Source organism: Thunnus maccoyii, chromosome 13 (assembly GCF_910596095.1).
Source record: "Thunnus maccoyii chromosome 13, fThuMac1.1, whole genome shotgun sequence".
Classification (NCBI taxonomy): domain Eukaryota; kingdom Metazoa; phylum Chordata; class Actinopteri; order Scombriformes; family Scombridae; genus Thunnus; species Thunnus maccoyii.
In genome coordinates this window covers 4448119-4465756 of record NC_056545.1, presented here as the reverse complement: position 1 = coordinate 4465756, position 17638 = coordinate 4448119, and the positions used below count along the sequence as shown (strand labels likewise).

At 39.1% G+C, this 17638-nt stretch overlaps 1 protein-coding gene across 5 annotated transcripts in view; it reads right to left on the bottom strand.

The window, feature by feature from the left end:
- Window positions 1-6106: 6106 nt before the first annotated feature.
- The window catches only part of tlcd3a (TLC domain containing 3A), a 33827-nt gene continuing 22295 nt past the window's right edge, over window positions 6107-17638 (bottom strand). For all 5 annotated transcript variants that reach the window (XM_042430648.1, XM_042430645.1, XM_042430647.1 and 2 more), the window contains 2 exons: window positions 11826-11921; window positions 6107-8496 (listed from right to left, as the gene is read on the bottom strand). In XM_042430648.1, coding sequence (XP_042286582.1) covers window positions 8191-8496; window positions 11826-11921 — 402 coding nt within the window. In that variant the 3' untranslated portion in view covers window positions 6107-8190. The remainder of the gene's footprint in view (window positions 8497-11825; window positions 11922-17638) is intronic.

Sequence of the window (17638 nt, the reverse complement as noted above, 5' to 3'; positions counted from 1 at the left end):
AGGATATGATGATACATTGATAAACATGATAAATACAGCCACAACCTGTAAACACTGCCTGCCATCTTAGTTCTTTCACACTCTGTTTTGTGGGTATCACAAATAGATTCTTCACAAGGCACTGGAGACCAAATTTGGTTCACTGCCCACAGATCAAAAATCAGTCCCAGCAACACAGTTTTTGCAGCGCAAGCTCATCCAAAAAAAGAAAAAATTAAAAAACAAAAAATCTGAACGCTCAAATGTTTCAGTCACGTTTGTGCATTTTCCATCAGCCTAATGCCGCATTCACATCATATCAGAGCAAATCTAACAGAATTTTGACGTTTAAAATCAATAGAACACCCCACTCATAATTATATTTATTAATAAATTTAAAATCCATAATGAACAAAGTGAAGCAGAAGTCACTTTAGATGTCAGTAGAGCTGTATATGTGTGATTATAACTTAAAATCCTTTTACTAGTGATCTCTGTGCATTTCTTTCTGTGTGAAACATTTTGCAATTAATATCAATTAAGTGGCAAAAAAAAAAAAACTTTAAAAATTACATGTTCCATTTGTAATAAGTAACAATGCCGGGATCAGACTACACAGTATTTATGCCTGTCAAGATGGTTACTGTGTCAGATTCAAGAAACAACGCAGACTGTACATTGGACCCCAATCAGTCATTGCCAGTTTTCATGACTTTGCGTGACCTACATAGGTGATTGGAAAGAAGGTGCCAGGGGTCGATTTCAGGACTAACTCTGTTGCTCTCTGCTCCTTTGGGTCAAAATCACAAACACATCGTAGAAGTTGTCAAACTGGTGGGCGAGAAAAGGCCAAAAATGTCAGACATGCAAGTCTTTTTGCCTTCCGCATGACACACTCCATGGAATAAAAAGAGCAATTGTCAGGCCTGACGCTCATTTTTATTCCACAGGCAACTCTTGGGAATGATATTGTGTAGTCTGATCCCAGCATGTTACTGTCCATCCAGCAGCTCATATTTACATCTAACATGGCATGAACGTAGCATTAGGCCACAATTTTTAAACCCGTTCTAACTTCATTAATTTCGGCCTTACACCCCACCACCAGCCCAGCCCAAATCCTGTCACTACCCACAAAGAAGGGAACAACCCTGAAAGCATATGTGAAAATACAAAGCAGCTAAATTATACAAAAAGTGCCACGAGGGGGGGGGGGGGGTGCAATTATCATCCCCATTCACATCTCATCAATCCACAGCAACTCCAGACACATGTATGATCTAAATGTGTCTTATCTTCATACTGTTCAGTATACTGGTTTGTTATTTTTGAATGTAAAAGTCAAAAAGGAATTAATATGTGCCTTTGTCAACTTACCCTTTAAATGATGAGAACATAGACACCAAAATTGCTGTTGATTATTGTGCTATTTACATCTCTAAAAAGATATTTTCACATATATTTTTAGACAAAATAAAAATGATAACATTTTCATGAAATGTAATCCAAACAGTGTATTAGGGAGCTCTTCTTTTGTCAAAGATGTTTGCTGGCTTCAAAACAGCAAACAGGCCCATTTATTATTTCCTCTGTTCCTCAATGCTTCTTCTCACTGATGATTTCTTTAATCTGCATTTCTGACAAGCAACATCTCCCATAGATGTGTCTTTAGACGCACCAGAGGGCTGTCAAAACCTCATGGGAGTTGACGTCATAATAAGCTAACAAAATAATTATTGTTTTATAATTACAAGGTGTAAAAATCTTTACTAGCAGATACCCATTTAGCTTTAACTATGGGCATAAAATCAGAGGAGCATGCACCAGCTTTTCAAAACACTGATTAAAGATATCTTCAAATGAGAATGCAGCTGCGTCAGTAATTGCTGATACTAAAATGTCAGCGTCAGTAGCCTCAATGTAGTGAAGACCTATGCTAAAGTGTTAGCATGAAGCCTTCTATCACTAAGTGGTAGCTTGAAGTGAAATCTCACTCAAAATAATGTTACCAAGAAGGTAACTATTGCTCAACTTAGCGAAGGCCTATGCTAACATGTTAGCAGGGAGCAAACTGTCACTTAGCATATATGAAGTGTTAGCTTGGAGCTTAGTGCGACTTGAAATGCAGTGTTAGCATTTAGTTTACAACCACTCAACATACAGTAACATGTGCTTAAGTGGTTCCATGGAGAAAAATCTCACTCAAATAATGTTAGCAAGAAGCTAACCAATGCTAAACTTAGCATAGGCCTATGCTAACATGTTACCATGGAGCCAACTGCTACTACCTAACATGATATGTGATAAGGTGTTGGCGTGGAGTAAACTACCAGTTAGCGTATATGAAGTGTTATCTTGGGGCCTACTATAGCTCAAAAGATAGTGTTAGCATTTAATTTACAACCACTCAACATACAGTAGTATGTGCTTAAGTTTTACCATAGAGTGAAATCTCACTCTATGCTAATACTTAATAGTAATGTTAGCAAGAAGTCAACTGTTGCTACACTTAGCATAGGCCTATGCTTATGTGTTAGCATGGGGACAGCTATAATAGTATGTGATGAGGTGTTGGCTTGCAGCATAGACTGTAATATACAGTATTTAGAAATTTATATAGTCTATGGCTTGAAGTTAAGTACCAGTGTTAGCTTGGAGCTTATTATCACTCTGCAGTGTAAGATAAAGTGTTAGCATGTAGTCTGTAGTGCTACAGTATACGATAACGTATACACCTGCTAATTTTGGTATCCATATTCCCATCCAACAGCTGATAAAGGCAAGGGATAGGAAAGAATCAAACGTTTTTTTAGCCTTAGTGTGGCCAAAAAAAAAAAGCATTATGTAGTTTCACAACCAATGAGCTAAAATTACAGAGCAAAATGTCAGTGACTTCAACACAAGCAACATGTAGGGTGTGTGTTAGTGGAGAATCAACTAAACAGCAAGCAAGCATTTCCTCCACCAATATATCTTCAGAGGAAACATCCATCACAAACCCAACAAGTTGGTCACTTCCTGGGATCAAAAGAAAGAGGATAAGACTGGAGGGCAGTTATGTGGGTTATGTGTGAGAAGTGGGTCACTCAGCTATGAAGTCAAACAATCTAAAGCTGTTCTAAAATACTGAAAATCAAATAGATTTTTTTTTATATATATCACAACAGTTACTATGATTAACTAAAGTGCCTGACAGTCTTTGGTTTACCAACCCTTAGTAGTTAAGTATCACAAGCCATGTCAGAAAGCATAAATAGAAGAAAAATCAATAAGAAAAAAATGCTTTAAAAACACCATATAGAAAAGAAAACAGCATACCATTCTAGATGTGATCATGTTCAAAATAACTCTCATAACCTCAGTTTCATCATCTTACAATAAACCTCTACATTATACATACATGTGTTAGCAACTTTATCATACTTCATCAAACCCTGAGCAAAGAGGATGAACTTAAGACTTCCTACATTAATAATCTATCAAGTGACAAATACACCTGTTAATATATGTGTAGTCCGCATGCTTTGAACCTTTCATGTGTCTTACTGAGGGATTTGCAGGTTAAGGATCAGATGCTGTTGTATGTGGCAGTGATCCAGACTCCTAGCAGTGGAATTAACGTGGCTTGTCGTCCCTTAATTGGATATGAACCTCACAAGAACTAAACACTGTAGTCAGGTCAATGAAACAACCTCTGGGCTGATTTCTGGTTACAACAATTCATTGGATATTAGTTAGTTTGTTTTTAATCAGGTATTGGCAAGTCAGTGTCTCTAGATTTGATATGAATGTTATGTTGGAAGTACAGAAATAACATCTGAATTTTGGACACACACACACACACACACACACACAAACAAATATATAATTTAGCTTTCTTAATTACCAGCAGGCCAAAGATGAAAAGAAAGAAAGAACACACTGCTTTAGAAAAGCTGTTGCAATCAAAAAGTGGGAACTTTTGATGATTAAATCTAAAGGAGAAAAAAAAGGGGGTGCAATGTTGGGTTTTCTGTTTTAATACCATGATTTTAGAGCAACATCTAGAGACCGCTGTTAAAATCTTACAGATCCAGCGCAGTGAACCTTCGATTACATTACCTCCAATTACATTCCCTCTATTGGACGGTTTCCCTAACTGTCTGTCAAATAAACCTACCGAATTCAGTGACTCATTGACTTTTTGAAAAGCTATGAAGCAGTTCTAGGGAAAGTCAAGCTCAAACTGTTATGACAGACTTTATTTTACGGTCAGGAACTACTCCACCTCCTCAAAAAGGTTTGTCCCATCATGGTCTACATGCTGTTTCAAATATTTTTCTGTGAAACCAATCCAAAAGCATTAAAACAAACGTATATATGTCAGTTTTTCCAGTGTATTTGGTGTAGGGTGAGGTCAAGGTGGCTGAAAACTGAGATTAATTTATCTCAAGGTAGCAACTACATAAAAAGACATGAACAGTATCAATAGGAAATGCCCACCTAGCCCTACTAATCTTGACTGGCCCTGCCTTTAAACTGCTGAGTTGGACAAGCAGATAATCCTGACAACAGATGGCAGCAGAGAGGCCGGGGGGGGGGGGGGGGGGGGGGGGGGCGGCTCACTCTGCTCTGCTAACTCTCTCAGCAACTTTCAATCATTGCAGAACACATCAGCCAAGAGACCTGGTGATTGGAGGTCATAGATAACCAACGTTTCATTTATCCCTGCAGACAAGTGGATGCAAGAGGCCGAGGCTGGACGGGAAAGTAGAAAAACCGTGGGAGAGCTCAGCTGAAAGAAAGACAGAGAGCAGAACAAAAAGCCTGGGATGTTTCCAGTAACAGTGGCCTGGTGAGCCACGGACAAAAGAGCCCTGCACTCTCCTGGTCTCCAGCCAAGCCAGACAAACAAACCCATCATTCAGCACCCCGGCTCTCCTTACTCCCTCATCCTCACGTTGCTGGTCAGGCAGGCTACCAGCAAGATGACTCATCACCTTTTCCCTACACTTCTGTTCCCACTAGGTGCTGGATACCAATGTGTTCGCTATTCAGGGGGTGCTGAAACTAATCAGATCCCTACTAATAGGGCATGATGACACGGCAGAACCCAAAAGTGCAACACTGGACTCTGGTCTTTGCAGCAGTCTTGATGGTTCCATATATGCCAGAAAGTTGAAAATTTGACTTCCCACAAGAAAAAAAAATGTATTTGAAAATTGAAAGACTGTCATTTTTTTTTACTAGAAAGTTGAACTACTATTTGAATGTGGATTTTTTTAAGATTATTTGAGCCATAATGGTTTGTCTGAATTTGAAATTCACAGTGTATAAGCACCACGTTTGTGAAATGAAGCGTCATTTTAATCCTATCAGTAAAGTCGGCAATTTTTCTCTATATTACAGAAAATGGAGGAAACTAGTGAACCGTGCTGGGTGGTCTGGACATTTTGGATTTCAAAACCAAAGACACAAAAATGGCGGATAAAGTTAGGGCTGTCAGAAGTAGCTAAGCTGCCTTTTAAAAATGCAACTGCCTTTACACACAGCAACAAAAGTCTGTGGGTTACTGAGGGTATGTGAGTTGCATTCAAACTTGATTTTTTTTTTTTTGAAAAGGTGACAGCCCTTTCTGGTCAGCATCCGAACAGGGGAAACTCAGTCAGATTTGTCAACTGAGCCGCTGTTGTAAATGAGTACTCTACGATCTTTACACAGATTGTTAATAATGATCAATATACACTTGTTAATTCAGCACTACTTCATTTTGAATTCATCAAAGCACCTGTGAGGTAAATCTAAAAAAACAAGCAAACAATTTTTCGACTTCCTACTCGACTGGAATGCAACACGAGACTTGTGTGATGATTTGTGGTGTGGAGTCCCCGTAGAAATGTACAGTAGAAATAAACGTAGGGTCCCAAAACATTCAGAAACAAAGCAACGTACTGAGACTTGAATTTGATATGACTTGACATTAGTCTTGTATACATGCACGGCAGCCCCTTTTGCATAGATTAAATTTGCAGGACAGAAAAAAGCCCATTAATGCATTCTGAATCAGTTAGTTCACTATAAAGCTTATATGACCAAGAGTATTATCCAAGGGTCTAGAATGTGTGTGAAACTAACCCTGTAGCGTATATTTTTTTGAAAATAATAGCTTCTGTTTAATTGTATTCAAAAGTGAAGCATGTGACATTGATTTTCTCTCATAAATGCCTCTAAGATAAATGTCTTTCTGCATCTGTGACTCCAACAGAAATTAAATATAGCTTTGCATGATAAAAATGGTCCTCTCAAGTCAAGCAACAATGTCTGGATTATCAGTTTAGATATGATTTTAAAAACTATTTTTTGTGATGAAACTATAATATGATGTAAATCTCTAGAAACATTATAGCCCTGTGTTAACACCTCATACACAAGTGCATATAAATCTCTAGAGCCTCAAAGAAAAGTAACTGGATGTCATTCATTCTCTTACAAATGTTACAGACACTTTTCAGGAACAATACCTCCTGATTTACTTGATTTTTTTTGTGGCGAATTGCTCTGAAATTTCAATCCTCGGTGTAAGTTATTGCTCTGACCTGGCCCTGAGATCAACCAGGCATCATCTGACCTAAACCTACATTAGGTGTTACCATGTTCTTATCACCCCCCTCTGAGGTCTGATGGGCAGATCTGACAGACTTTCCACTGGACATTTGACCGTAAGTGACCCTCAGTGACTGTGTCGTCCCTAGCTGCTCCACATCAGCTCCGGCTGTCAGCAAGGCAACATTTCTACGGCAGCTGCAACGCTCCAGTGTCATCTAACAAGAGATTTTGGATTCATAAGATGAGTCTCTCAGTAGCAAAAAATAAACTTGCCCTCTTCTCTGTAAATACATGCAAATGATACAGACACAATACAGCAGAAATTTGAATCTGAATTAGTCAAAATATACTACATTTTCTATCAGAGGGCTATATATTGCCTTATATCGGCTTTACGTGATTATTCAGACATTGTCAGCAATGCGGTGTGTAGTTTTCGCCATGTGATTAGGTTGATGTCATGTCACAGGAAACCAAAATCCAGCATGTACTTATTTCTTGACGTGTACTTCAAGACGAGCAACCATGAAAGTGACTTATGTGATGGAAATCTTCAATTTGTGAGAATGAAGCATGAGTTTGATGGTGCCGCCATTCTCCAACTCGAGACGTTGGGAATTATTGCCGAACCGAATTCCTGAAAACGTTCAACCGGCAGTAAAAAATATTTCCAAGTAGGAAGCTTGTATTTACAATCTTTCCCATGGAACATGGATGCAGCATTAATTCTGTGGGATACACTGCGCATACGAAAAGTCTTACTGAAGGGGACGGCTACTGGGAATAAATGAGCCGGGGCCTTAAAACTGTGCTGGATGTCACGGTGAGGAACGTGGGATTGTTGCTGCAAACTGATGCCATGGTGACATGATGATGTATAGGAAACCACAACAACAACAAAAACAAAAAAAAACAGCAGGGGTGAAAAGTCAGAACCTATCACATTGATTGGGTATAAACAAAAGAGGCTATTCCAAACAAAATATAAATTAGCTGTCAAATGTGAATGAGGTCACATGTGTTCCTCACATTTTTTCCTTCTAATACTACCTAAATTTGCACCCCCTAACCCTTCATGTCTGCGTGATAAGTGAATGAACGGGAGGTGGGAACGCAACTCCGACACATCACTCTTACAGCGAAACCATAAAAATAAATACAACCTGTTGTTACGGCCACTCACACACACACACTGTAGCAGACCCTTAACATCAGCAGAGGCTGTAAACACAGTAGGAGTAATAGATAAGATTACTTCTTTCCATGGAAGCGCCTCCTCAGTTTCTGGTGCTTTTACTCCACGTTTTCACTCTTTCCTCAGTGCTGTAAATGTAGACAGACGCAGCGTAGCACTTCAACAAGATCCAGGCAAGAGCCAAACCCAATAAAAACCTAAATCATCAAACTTCAGTAGTAGAATTGGATTGGTGGAGAGGTCCACTTAGGCAGCAGATTTCTAACTGAGGAGTTAAAGTGTGAGGAAAATGCCAAGGAGTGCAGGCAGTCCTGGTGTACTACAGTACAATGGTGGGGTTTGAAATGTATTAAGTCAAACTAGTGCCTTTGCAGAAGTAGTTGCGTTAGTAGCTGAGTGTGCGGCTTGAGCGAGTATTCGTGAACTGGATATCAATCATCCTTAGAATTGTCAGTGACGGCAGCCACAGGTGACGAGTCTGGCCTACGGCTACGCTGGTACAGACGGTAGCCCTTTCGGCAAAGCAGCACGAACCAGTAGACCTGCGGCGCCAGGATGCAAGAGTTGCCCAGGTTGGCGGAGAGTGGCAGGTGGAAGGGCACGCTGTAGAGCGGGATGCCGTAGTGGTGGCCGTACATCCAGTACATGTAGGGGAAGAGGGCGATGCGGCAAATAAAGAAGGTGAGTAGTACCATACCGCCGTTGGCCTTGTGCAGCCAGAGGTCCTGGAGGCTGAGCTGGTGTGTGGAGACAAGAAAAACGGGGAGGGGTGGAAAGAGGATATGGATGAAGACAACATTTCAAGGTAAGCTGGTAAAGTAGCTTTTTTTTTTTTAAATCATCATGGGCAGCTATTATTTTAAGTCCTTCATCACTCAAACATCTGTTTTTCTTCTTGTTCCTTCAGTTGGTTGTTTGAGCTTCACGGTGCAGAATCATGTACAATATGTATTTAACTTCTTTTTTATTTTTCATATGTCTTCAAACATGAGATCTTTAAAGTCTGCTTGCCCTGTTGACATTGCATCTATGGATTATAATATCTGTTAAAGGATGTGTTCATCAGTTGGTCTGCAGTGAAATATTTTGGCCCATTAAACTGAGTGCAGTCATTCATGGTCCCCAGAGGATTAATTCTAACGACTTTGGGGATCTCCTGACTTTTAATTGAGCGTCACCAACAGGTCAAAATTCCCACTTGTCTAATACTTCAGTTAATGACATGATACCTCTAAAATAGTGGTGATATAGTGTACAACAGTCTTTATTTTATTTGTTAGTAGAGCTGCAATGAATAGATTAGTCAAATGACAGAAAAGTAATTTTGATCTACTATAACTATTTTGATAATTGAATAATCTAAGTCATAGTTTAAGCAAAAAAGCCAAACATTTGCTGTTTTCATCTTCTCAAATGTGATGATTGAATGCTTTTATTTGTCATACGTGATAGTAAATGGAATATCTGAGACATTTCTAGATGTCACCTTCGATTCTGGGAAATTGTAACAGTAATGTTTAATTTCATAGACCAAATGATTAATCGATTTATCGAGAAAATAATCATCAGATTAAATAGATAATGAAAATAATCATTAGCTGCAGCTCTATTTGTTAGGGTATATTTCTTAGATTACATGGTAATACATAGTAAATAGTATATTATTGTGTTTTTGTTATAACCTTTTTATTGGTACGTCTTCACCATTCTTTCCTGAGTCATACCTAACAATGATTATCATAAGTGATTCAGTTATCTTCTTCTTATCTTTGAGGTGAAACACTGCAGGAACGCTGGTCTGCACAACAGAAATCAATAGGAATCAACGCTGCGGTTGAGAGCAGTAAAAATGTCTGGCAGAGTTTCTGTTAGTGCTGATCTGGTCCAAAGGAGGGCAGCGTTTTTTGAAGACAGAGGAGCAATGGAGCTTTGCTTTGCTCTTTTTCTCTGCTGACACCAGATGTCAGCAAAGACCTGGAAGCTCACGGTCCACTGATTTTACTGAGATACACAGCAAGGCTCTTCTATTCTTAGATTACTGCTTTTCTAAGACGTGGAGCCTCTGACGATGCAGCACATACGTGCTTGTCAACATGCAGGATATACTGCCAGTTGTATGGGTGGAACCAATAAAGGAATTAACTGCAGTGGAGACTGGGAGAGTAAACAGTGCCATAGCTTCTTAGCTAAATGCTACTGACTAATGTTTGCTTTTTTTTTTTTTCTTCTTTTTTTGGTGAGCCATGCACCTTAATTATTGATGGTACAGTGACAAGCTACATCCCAAATGAAATGGAGGTACTGTGGTTTTTGATGATGCAAGCACTGCATATCACCTGAAAAGGAATTGCATAAGAAAAATGATGAATGAATTTCTTGTGCCCGGGCAGAGAGTCATAACAAGATGGCTTTAGAACCACTGCAGTCCAGCTCCTATTTACAGATATCAAATACCATTTATGCATCTTTATCATTTACACTGATAGCTTCACATAAATCTGAGGTATCTCTGACAGCATTTGTGTATTTCTGAAAATCCATTAAAAATGATTTTTTTATTAATTATTTTATACTAGGAAAATATCATTTCACATTAGGTTGGCGACAATGTCCTGAAGACAATGACATTAACTAATCACATATATTCAAGGTGATGTATCACCTGACAGTTCAGGGAAATTACATTTATCCTGCTGTAACACTTGGCCCGAAGTCTCACTAAGTTGCCTATCAATTATTTACATACTGAATAAACCTTTAAATCGTATTCGGGGACGTTACAATTGAACATTGTGTAATCATATTTAAAGTGTCATGAAGGGATGTCTGAAGGGAAAACACTTGGAAGCTTTTTCCAGCCTATTTGGCATGCATTTAGCATATTTATTTATTGCTAAATGTGTTATAAATTTGTTTTGTTGGTCTTTCTGTGATGATTTCTGGAACAGGAACACAGACTACTGACTGTTTATTTCTCAGTAGGTGGAGCTGTACGTTTTTAAGGTCGGCTTGGTGCCTCATAGCTTTTAGCCTCCATGCTAATACAGTACGTTAGCAGGCACATGTGTGAAAAAAAGTGAGAGCTTATAATTACTTTTAAGCTAATAAGTAAACAATCTAGAACTGCAACTGACAAACATTTACAGTATCAAGTAATCTAGCAGTTCTGTTTTGATTGATTCATTAATTTGTCTATAACATGTCAGAAAATAGTGAAAAATGCACATCACAATTTCACAAAGCCAGAGGTCACATCTTCAAATGAGTTGTGTTGCTTTGAAGTGTATCAGTAAGCATGATATATGATATCCTACTAAAAGAGTGAGGCTAAAGCTACATGTCCCCGGGCAAAAGTCAGCCTTCTCACTAGTTAATGATCCATGTAGAAGATATGGAGATATAGAAACAGTATTGTTCTTATATAACAGTGTAGAGCTTGTTAGCTTATGTGCATAAGACAGAGGTTAGATATCTGCTTTATTGTTTATATTTTTAAAACTGTAGGTTCTGCTTTCAATGTAACAAGAGAAAATGCTTTTAGGATGAGATATTGAGGTGTTTGGAGAACATTGGCTGTGGCTGCTGGAGTGCAAACTTCCCCAAAAGCAGCAGGAAAGAGGTGCTAACGTTAGCCTACATTCTGATAAAAAAGCCTACAGGACCGGCTTTCACACAGAGGGAAATACAACAAGATGGATGTAACAGTCGTGAACATGTAACCTGACAAACTGATGTAGTTAATGATAGGCTCTCGGCCTTTGAAGCAACACTATGTTACTACTAGTGAGCTAGTTACCTGGATATGCTAACGTTTGCAGCCTGGAGCAGACCAACAGATAATTTTTAATATATTCCCTCCACTTTTAAGATTGCTAAGCTATGATTGGACATTTGCTGTTTGGGGGAGGGGTTAAACCTGTCTGGCAAAGCAAGGGTGGCCTTGTCAGTGTCAATTATATAATGTTTACACTACATGTTCTCTTTACACAAAAAGCACAGAAAACACGACATAAGTATGACCTCCTAGTTGTGTCTGATGCTTGCATGTGTGTACACGCTGTCTCACCTGAATAAGTATCTTCCCCAAGGAGACGAAGGGTGTGCTGAGCTCTGTTAGAAACAAGCAACCGATGAAGAAATCCCCCTGGTCCCTTCTGAAGAACTGAGGAACAGACAAACAAGAGCACACACGGAGTGAGCAAACAAACACGAGCAGGGAAAAAACACAGCTGACATTCAAGGACGACTTCTGGAACCGTCTCATTGAAAATGTGCTAAGAGAGGCTTCAAAAGACATGCGATAGTATCAGGTTTTGACTTGTTGTTGTTTTGATTAATCGATTAACACTAATTCTGACACAATTTAGGAATAAAGCTGCTGTTGGCAAATATACAGAAGTATAATTGTTCCATCCAATGTTATCCTTTACATACTAATTTAAGGGTGTAAAAACCTCTGAATCAGCCTTTACTCCATCATGTGACACTAAAATGATTCACTGAAACCGACCCTTCAGGCTGCCATATGGTTCACATGGTCATTAGTCCTCTGTAAAGCCAATCCTTTTGATCTGTTTGATAGCTGAATAGCAAAAATATAGCCTGAATAAAAAGCTTTCCTTTACTAGTTTTGTATAGAAGTTTGCCCTGTAGTGTTTTGTGTTACATCTGTCAAAAGAGAACTGTCAGTGTGGATTTGTTGTGGAAGGAAGGTTTGGACAACCACTCTTCAGTTATCAATCAACAGCAGCGCTTTAGGGGTTTGGTGTACCTGAAAGATGTCACTGACACTTTTTTTTTTTAACCCACACTGACTCTGCTTGCCTCACCTGCAGTTGCATGTTGTTACTGGGGCGGGGTATCTTTAAAACCACAAGTTCAGAGAGTCCAAAATTGTCCTGTCCTCACTTTCAGACAGCAAACATACGTCCACATAAACAGACATATTGAGCATGTTTCAATATAAATCAGATTGAAACAGATTACATTTAAAACTGACAACCAATAGCTGTTGAGTAAAATCCTTTTGCCAATATTGGACAGATAATCTCTATGTTTTTTTTGTGTGTGTAATGCCACAACCACAAGAGGCAAATGTCTTACACCACCACAACTTCAAGATAGCAAAAAGGGAAGAGAGGCCGGCCAGGGCAGAGAGAGTGATGTCCTGTACATAAGTAATAAATTAAGCTTTGAAATATTGACCTGCTGCACGGTGCTGTGAGGTTAGAGAAGCCATCCTAGAATAGGTGAGTCAGTCTAGATGGATAAAGGGACTCCAGACAAAAGACAAGTGCTGTCTGTTAGCCTAGCTTACTGTGTGCTGATGATGAATAAAGCATGAGTGGCTCCAGACGAGGCCTTGCCATCTGGCCATGAAAGAATGACTGAGACCACAGAGGGGAACTTTACACCACGCCTAACCAACTACCTGGCTACCTCATTCCACCTCCACCTGCACCTTGGTGTGTATGTGGTACCTTTATACTACTGTAAGTCTCTGCATGAGGCATCGTTCAAACTGCCAGTTTGCCTGCAGCCACTGACAAAAATAGGTGTATCTGTGGTTGTTAGCATTTGATGCTCACCATCTGTCCAGAGATTTATTTGAATTTTCTACAACACACATTCTCCTGTGTGCACATAAAATGTCATGGTTAACCACTAGCTAACCAGACATGAACATAAAATCTATTTCATGCTAACTACCACTGAGGTTGATTCAACACCTTGCACCATCATGTAAACCAGTGTCAGTACAGGGCTTAAATATAATGATGTTCCTCTCGACAGCCGTATCTTCTTTCTTCCCCTGCTCCTCCTGGGGTATCGTTAACCTTCCAAGGTCTGATTTGTAATATCTCAGGTACTCTAGGTCTGCCCCTAGTTCTCCTCCTAGTTGGACTTGCCCCGAATACCTACACAAGGTGGCCTCTCAAAGGAATCCTGATCTGATGCCCCAACCATCCCCATCCAGCTCAGGAGAGATGGTTCCACTCTGAGCTTCTCCTCCTGTTCCTAAAGTGAGTCCACAAACATTGTGACAGACACACTTTATACTGGTCACATTCGTTTTCTTTTGGTTATTTGGTCTCAAACAGGGCTGCAACCAATCATTATCAATCATTATTATTATTATCATTATTATTGGCCTTTTAATACTGATACAATTTAAAGGATAAGTCTGGTGATTTTTCTTATTGTCAACTAATCCCCTGACGTCCCAAAAACCAACGATGTGGGTGACATGCTTCTTAATTACACTTATTAGTACACTGTTCCACTGCCGTAAATAACTCACTTGCACACCAAGTTCGCGGTTGAAAATAATCCCCAAAAGAATACATTATTTGCTCCTGTTTGAGTAACTTTATGTTATGCATATTTAAAACTACAGTGCCTGGCTGTTTTAGGAAATTACTGAGTCTTTTACTGAATGAAACTGTATATTTGTGTCCTTTTTGTCTTCGGAAGGAACCAATGTACTTGTAGTGCCACAGGAAAGTCAGAAGGTATCAAGAGACTGACTAAGAGATTGTTGGTTATGGTCTTTTCATGGGTTTCTATCATAAGAAAAATACAGAATAATGTTTTTTTTTTTACTCTAACATTGAAGCAACAACGTATTTCTGAAATCAGCTGGGAAACTTTTTGCTTGATTTCAACTTAGTTGCTTTAATCTACACATAAAGGTTTGGTCTTTTCCTTCTCCTGCATGTCATTGTCCTCCCAAACAGTTTTTTGGATAAGTATACCAGGTCATGTATTACCCGGGCAAGCCAGAGTGGCATAAAGCTGATGAGTGAGGGAACAAGAGGAAAAACGGAGGGAGGGGTGGCGAGTTAAGAGAAAGAGAGGATGACTGCAGCTGCGGCTGAATAATGTAGGGTAATGTGATCTCATATTGCAAGTGACTGCCACTGCAAACAAAAGGGCCGGGTTTCCACTGCACCTGGCCTGCTAACCTGGGATACTACTTGGAAAGGAGAGTAGCTCTGGTGCATGTTTCTGTAAACCCTATGGGATATAAACTGTAGTAGCAGGTTGAAGGTGGTCTGTAGCGAGCTCCTGAACAAGCAAATTCTAGTGTGTGAAGAAATAAATATTATATAAATATAAGAGAAAATAGAATTATAATACAAATTTAGACTAAAAATATTCATTTATTCAACACTACAACTGTCAAGTTCCTCTATGGACTGAGTTTACGGGACCTTTCTTTGTTGACACCGTGAACTCAGGTGTAACATTTAAGTAGGTCTCCAATTTACTGTTATGCTGGTTAATCTTACACAAAAAGTCATCCTGGTGCACAGTACCTCTCCTCTTTTGTCGCCTGCTTCCTTGTTTGCCTTCGCTTAACAACTGACTGTATAATTACCCATTTACGATATTTTTTCCAAGCTTTGATGCTTTTATGTACATTGAGATCTTTGCTCGGCTTCAGTTTTCAGAAAACAACCTGCATCTTTCACTCTCCCTTCCTGCTCATTCATACTGCATCTGCCTCCCTCCAACACTTACAATTCAAGGACGTAAAATAAATCAATAAGAATAATTTGTTGCTATTTTTTTCAAAGAAAGCAATCAATAATTACCAGTTAACTGTTCTCTTTCCCTTCCTGTTATTTACTCCCTTGAGGCTTGAAGACTTGTTAATCCTTTGAACTGAGCTGGACTCTGAGGACTCGTTTCCTCCCATGAACCACACAGAAAATCAGTCAAGTGGTCCTTTCTACTGCATAAAGCTGAGAACTCCACCGTTTGAGATTGACCAAGAGTTCACTTTTCAGGTACCAGGATTTTGCATAATAGCACACTATCGTCATCCAGTTGTAATAGAAGTAGTTGTGTGAGACAGAAGTTCAAACCCTGCTTACTACGTTCATCTTTATATACAGTCTATGGTTGAAACATACTGACTCCAATACCTTACCCTAAAGGAGCCACTAACTCACCTGCGTAATTTCATTAAATAGTTTTAGTGTCACTTTCTGGTCTAAGTTCTGTTTTAAAGGACGTTCCATCCAAGTGGAAATGACAGTTTAGGGTACCAACTCACTATCTGCGATTTAGGGACATTTTTCAAATGAATAAAATGTTGTGTGTTGAATCGCTTCATTCAGTTCAGTTCAAACATTTAAGGTCACTGACTTTGTAGTTTGTTCAGTATGTACATCAGCGTTCATACCGTCATGACATTCAGCTTTGATTCTGACTTCTATCTTAGTGAGTTCAGTCTGTCGCTGGTTCAAACTTGTTGCATTTAGTTAAACACAACAACAATAATAATAAACAATACAAACTCTGCTTATAAGGTTAGTAGCTCAGCTGCCAATTACTTGCAACAGAGTTAATACATCGAAATTTTTCTGTGGCTTTTGCAGTCTTAATACGCTTCTAAACAGAAGGTAACAAACTTCATATCACAGCTAAGCTGAAAACAGCTTTCAGTCACCAGTGAGGTGAAAAACTGCTAACTAGTCAGTGATAAAGACGATTCTATATCGTCAGTTCAGTTTGAAGATTTGGTGTTAAAGAATTGTTCATACATGTATCCAACACCTCTATAATTAGTACAATTCATAAGCTACAAGCAGCTTCAAACCATGTGTAATCAATGTTGTTGAGATGAGCGGGATAATAGATGTTTTGAGAACCAGGTGGATCAGTGCGTTTGCATGCTGATGTACATCATATTATGTATCTTTTACGTTTTACTTGCAATCGTATCACTTTTTTTGCTACATTCCAAGCAGCCTCTAGGTCCATTTATTTCAGTTCAGGTTGAAACCTGACTTGCAGAGACTCAAATATGACTTGATAGGTAATCCATGACTGTGAACACCATGTGTACTTTTTTGGTGCCACTTAAAGTCCAAGTGAAACAGAAGTTAGAGCATCTTTAGCTTCTGTACTGTGACGTATTTTCCAGTGAAACAGAATATTTAAGTGGTGTACATTTACAAGAGGAATTTAAATTAAATCCTTTGCATTTGATTGGACCGCTAAAAAAGAGGTGGGCTTACATATATATATAGAGTTAAGTGGAGCTGCAGAGGATTGCTTGCTCCACACACACCTCCCTTACCTGTTTGATCAGGAGGAGGACAAGGGAGAGATGAATGAATTAGACTTCAGCCACATTGTTTTGGAAATGAAAACAAAATTTTTTGCCCACTGATATCCAAACACACATTTCTTCAACTCTCTCTTCATCTATTTCCATATTGCTCTGTTAGTTACTACGACCAATAAAACAGTGAAGTGCGGTTTAGTATGACCGGTGTGGCTAGCTACTTGCCCAAATTCATATTTGACTGGATGAACTTTTGTAAACACCCCTGAGTGCAGGATGAGTCATCAAACATGTGAAACTGTTTTACAGGAAGAGAAAAGACAGGGATTTTGATGTAAAAATACTCTGATACTAATTTTTTCATATATATTTGGCATATAACAAGAAATAAATGAACAATTAACACAAGGACAAGGACATTAAAACTGGGAAAATGTATTCTACATTTCGCTGGGACTTAAAATAATCATGAGGAGGTAATGCAGTTTGAAGCGAGGATTGATTTTGAAAATGCACAATAATACAGCACACACTACTAACGCATTACTGGAAATGGACAGTATGAAAAGAACACGACTTATTACTCATCACTAGGGCTGATGGAGTATGATTCAGAGTTATGAGACAGTTGTTTCGGTTGCTTGAGTTGATTGTGTTGTTGCTGAAAACAAACTGCTCCAGGGTTCGACTGGAAGCGAGCTGAGACCTCCCTTTCTTGGCGATCTCAGCCCGCTTGATTTGTCCCGTATCCGAGTGCGATTGTTGTGTTTATATATGCTCCCGGTTTATTAGTTAACAGC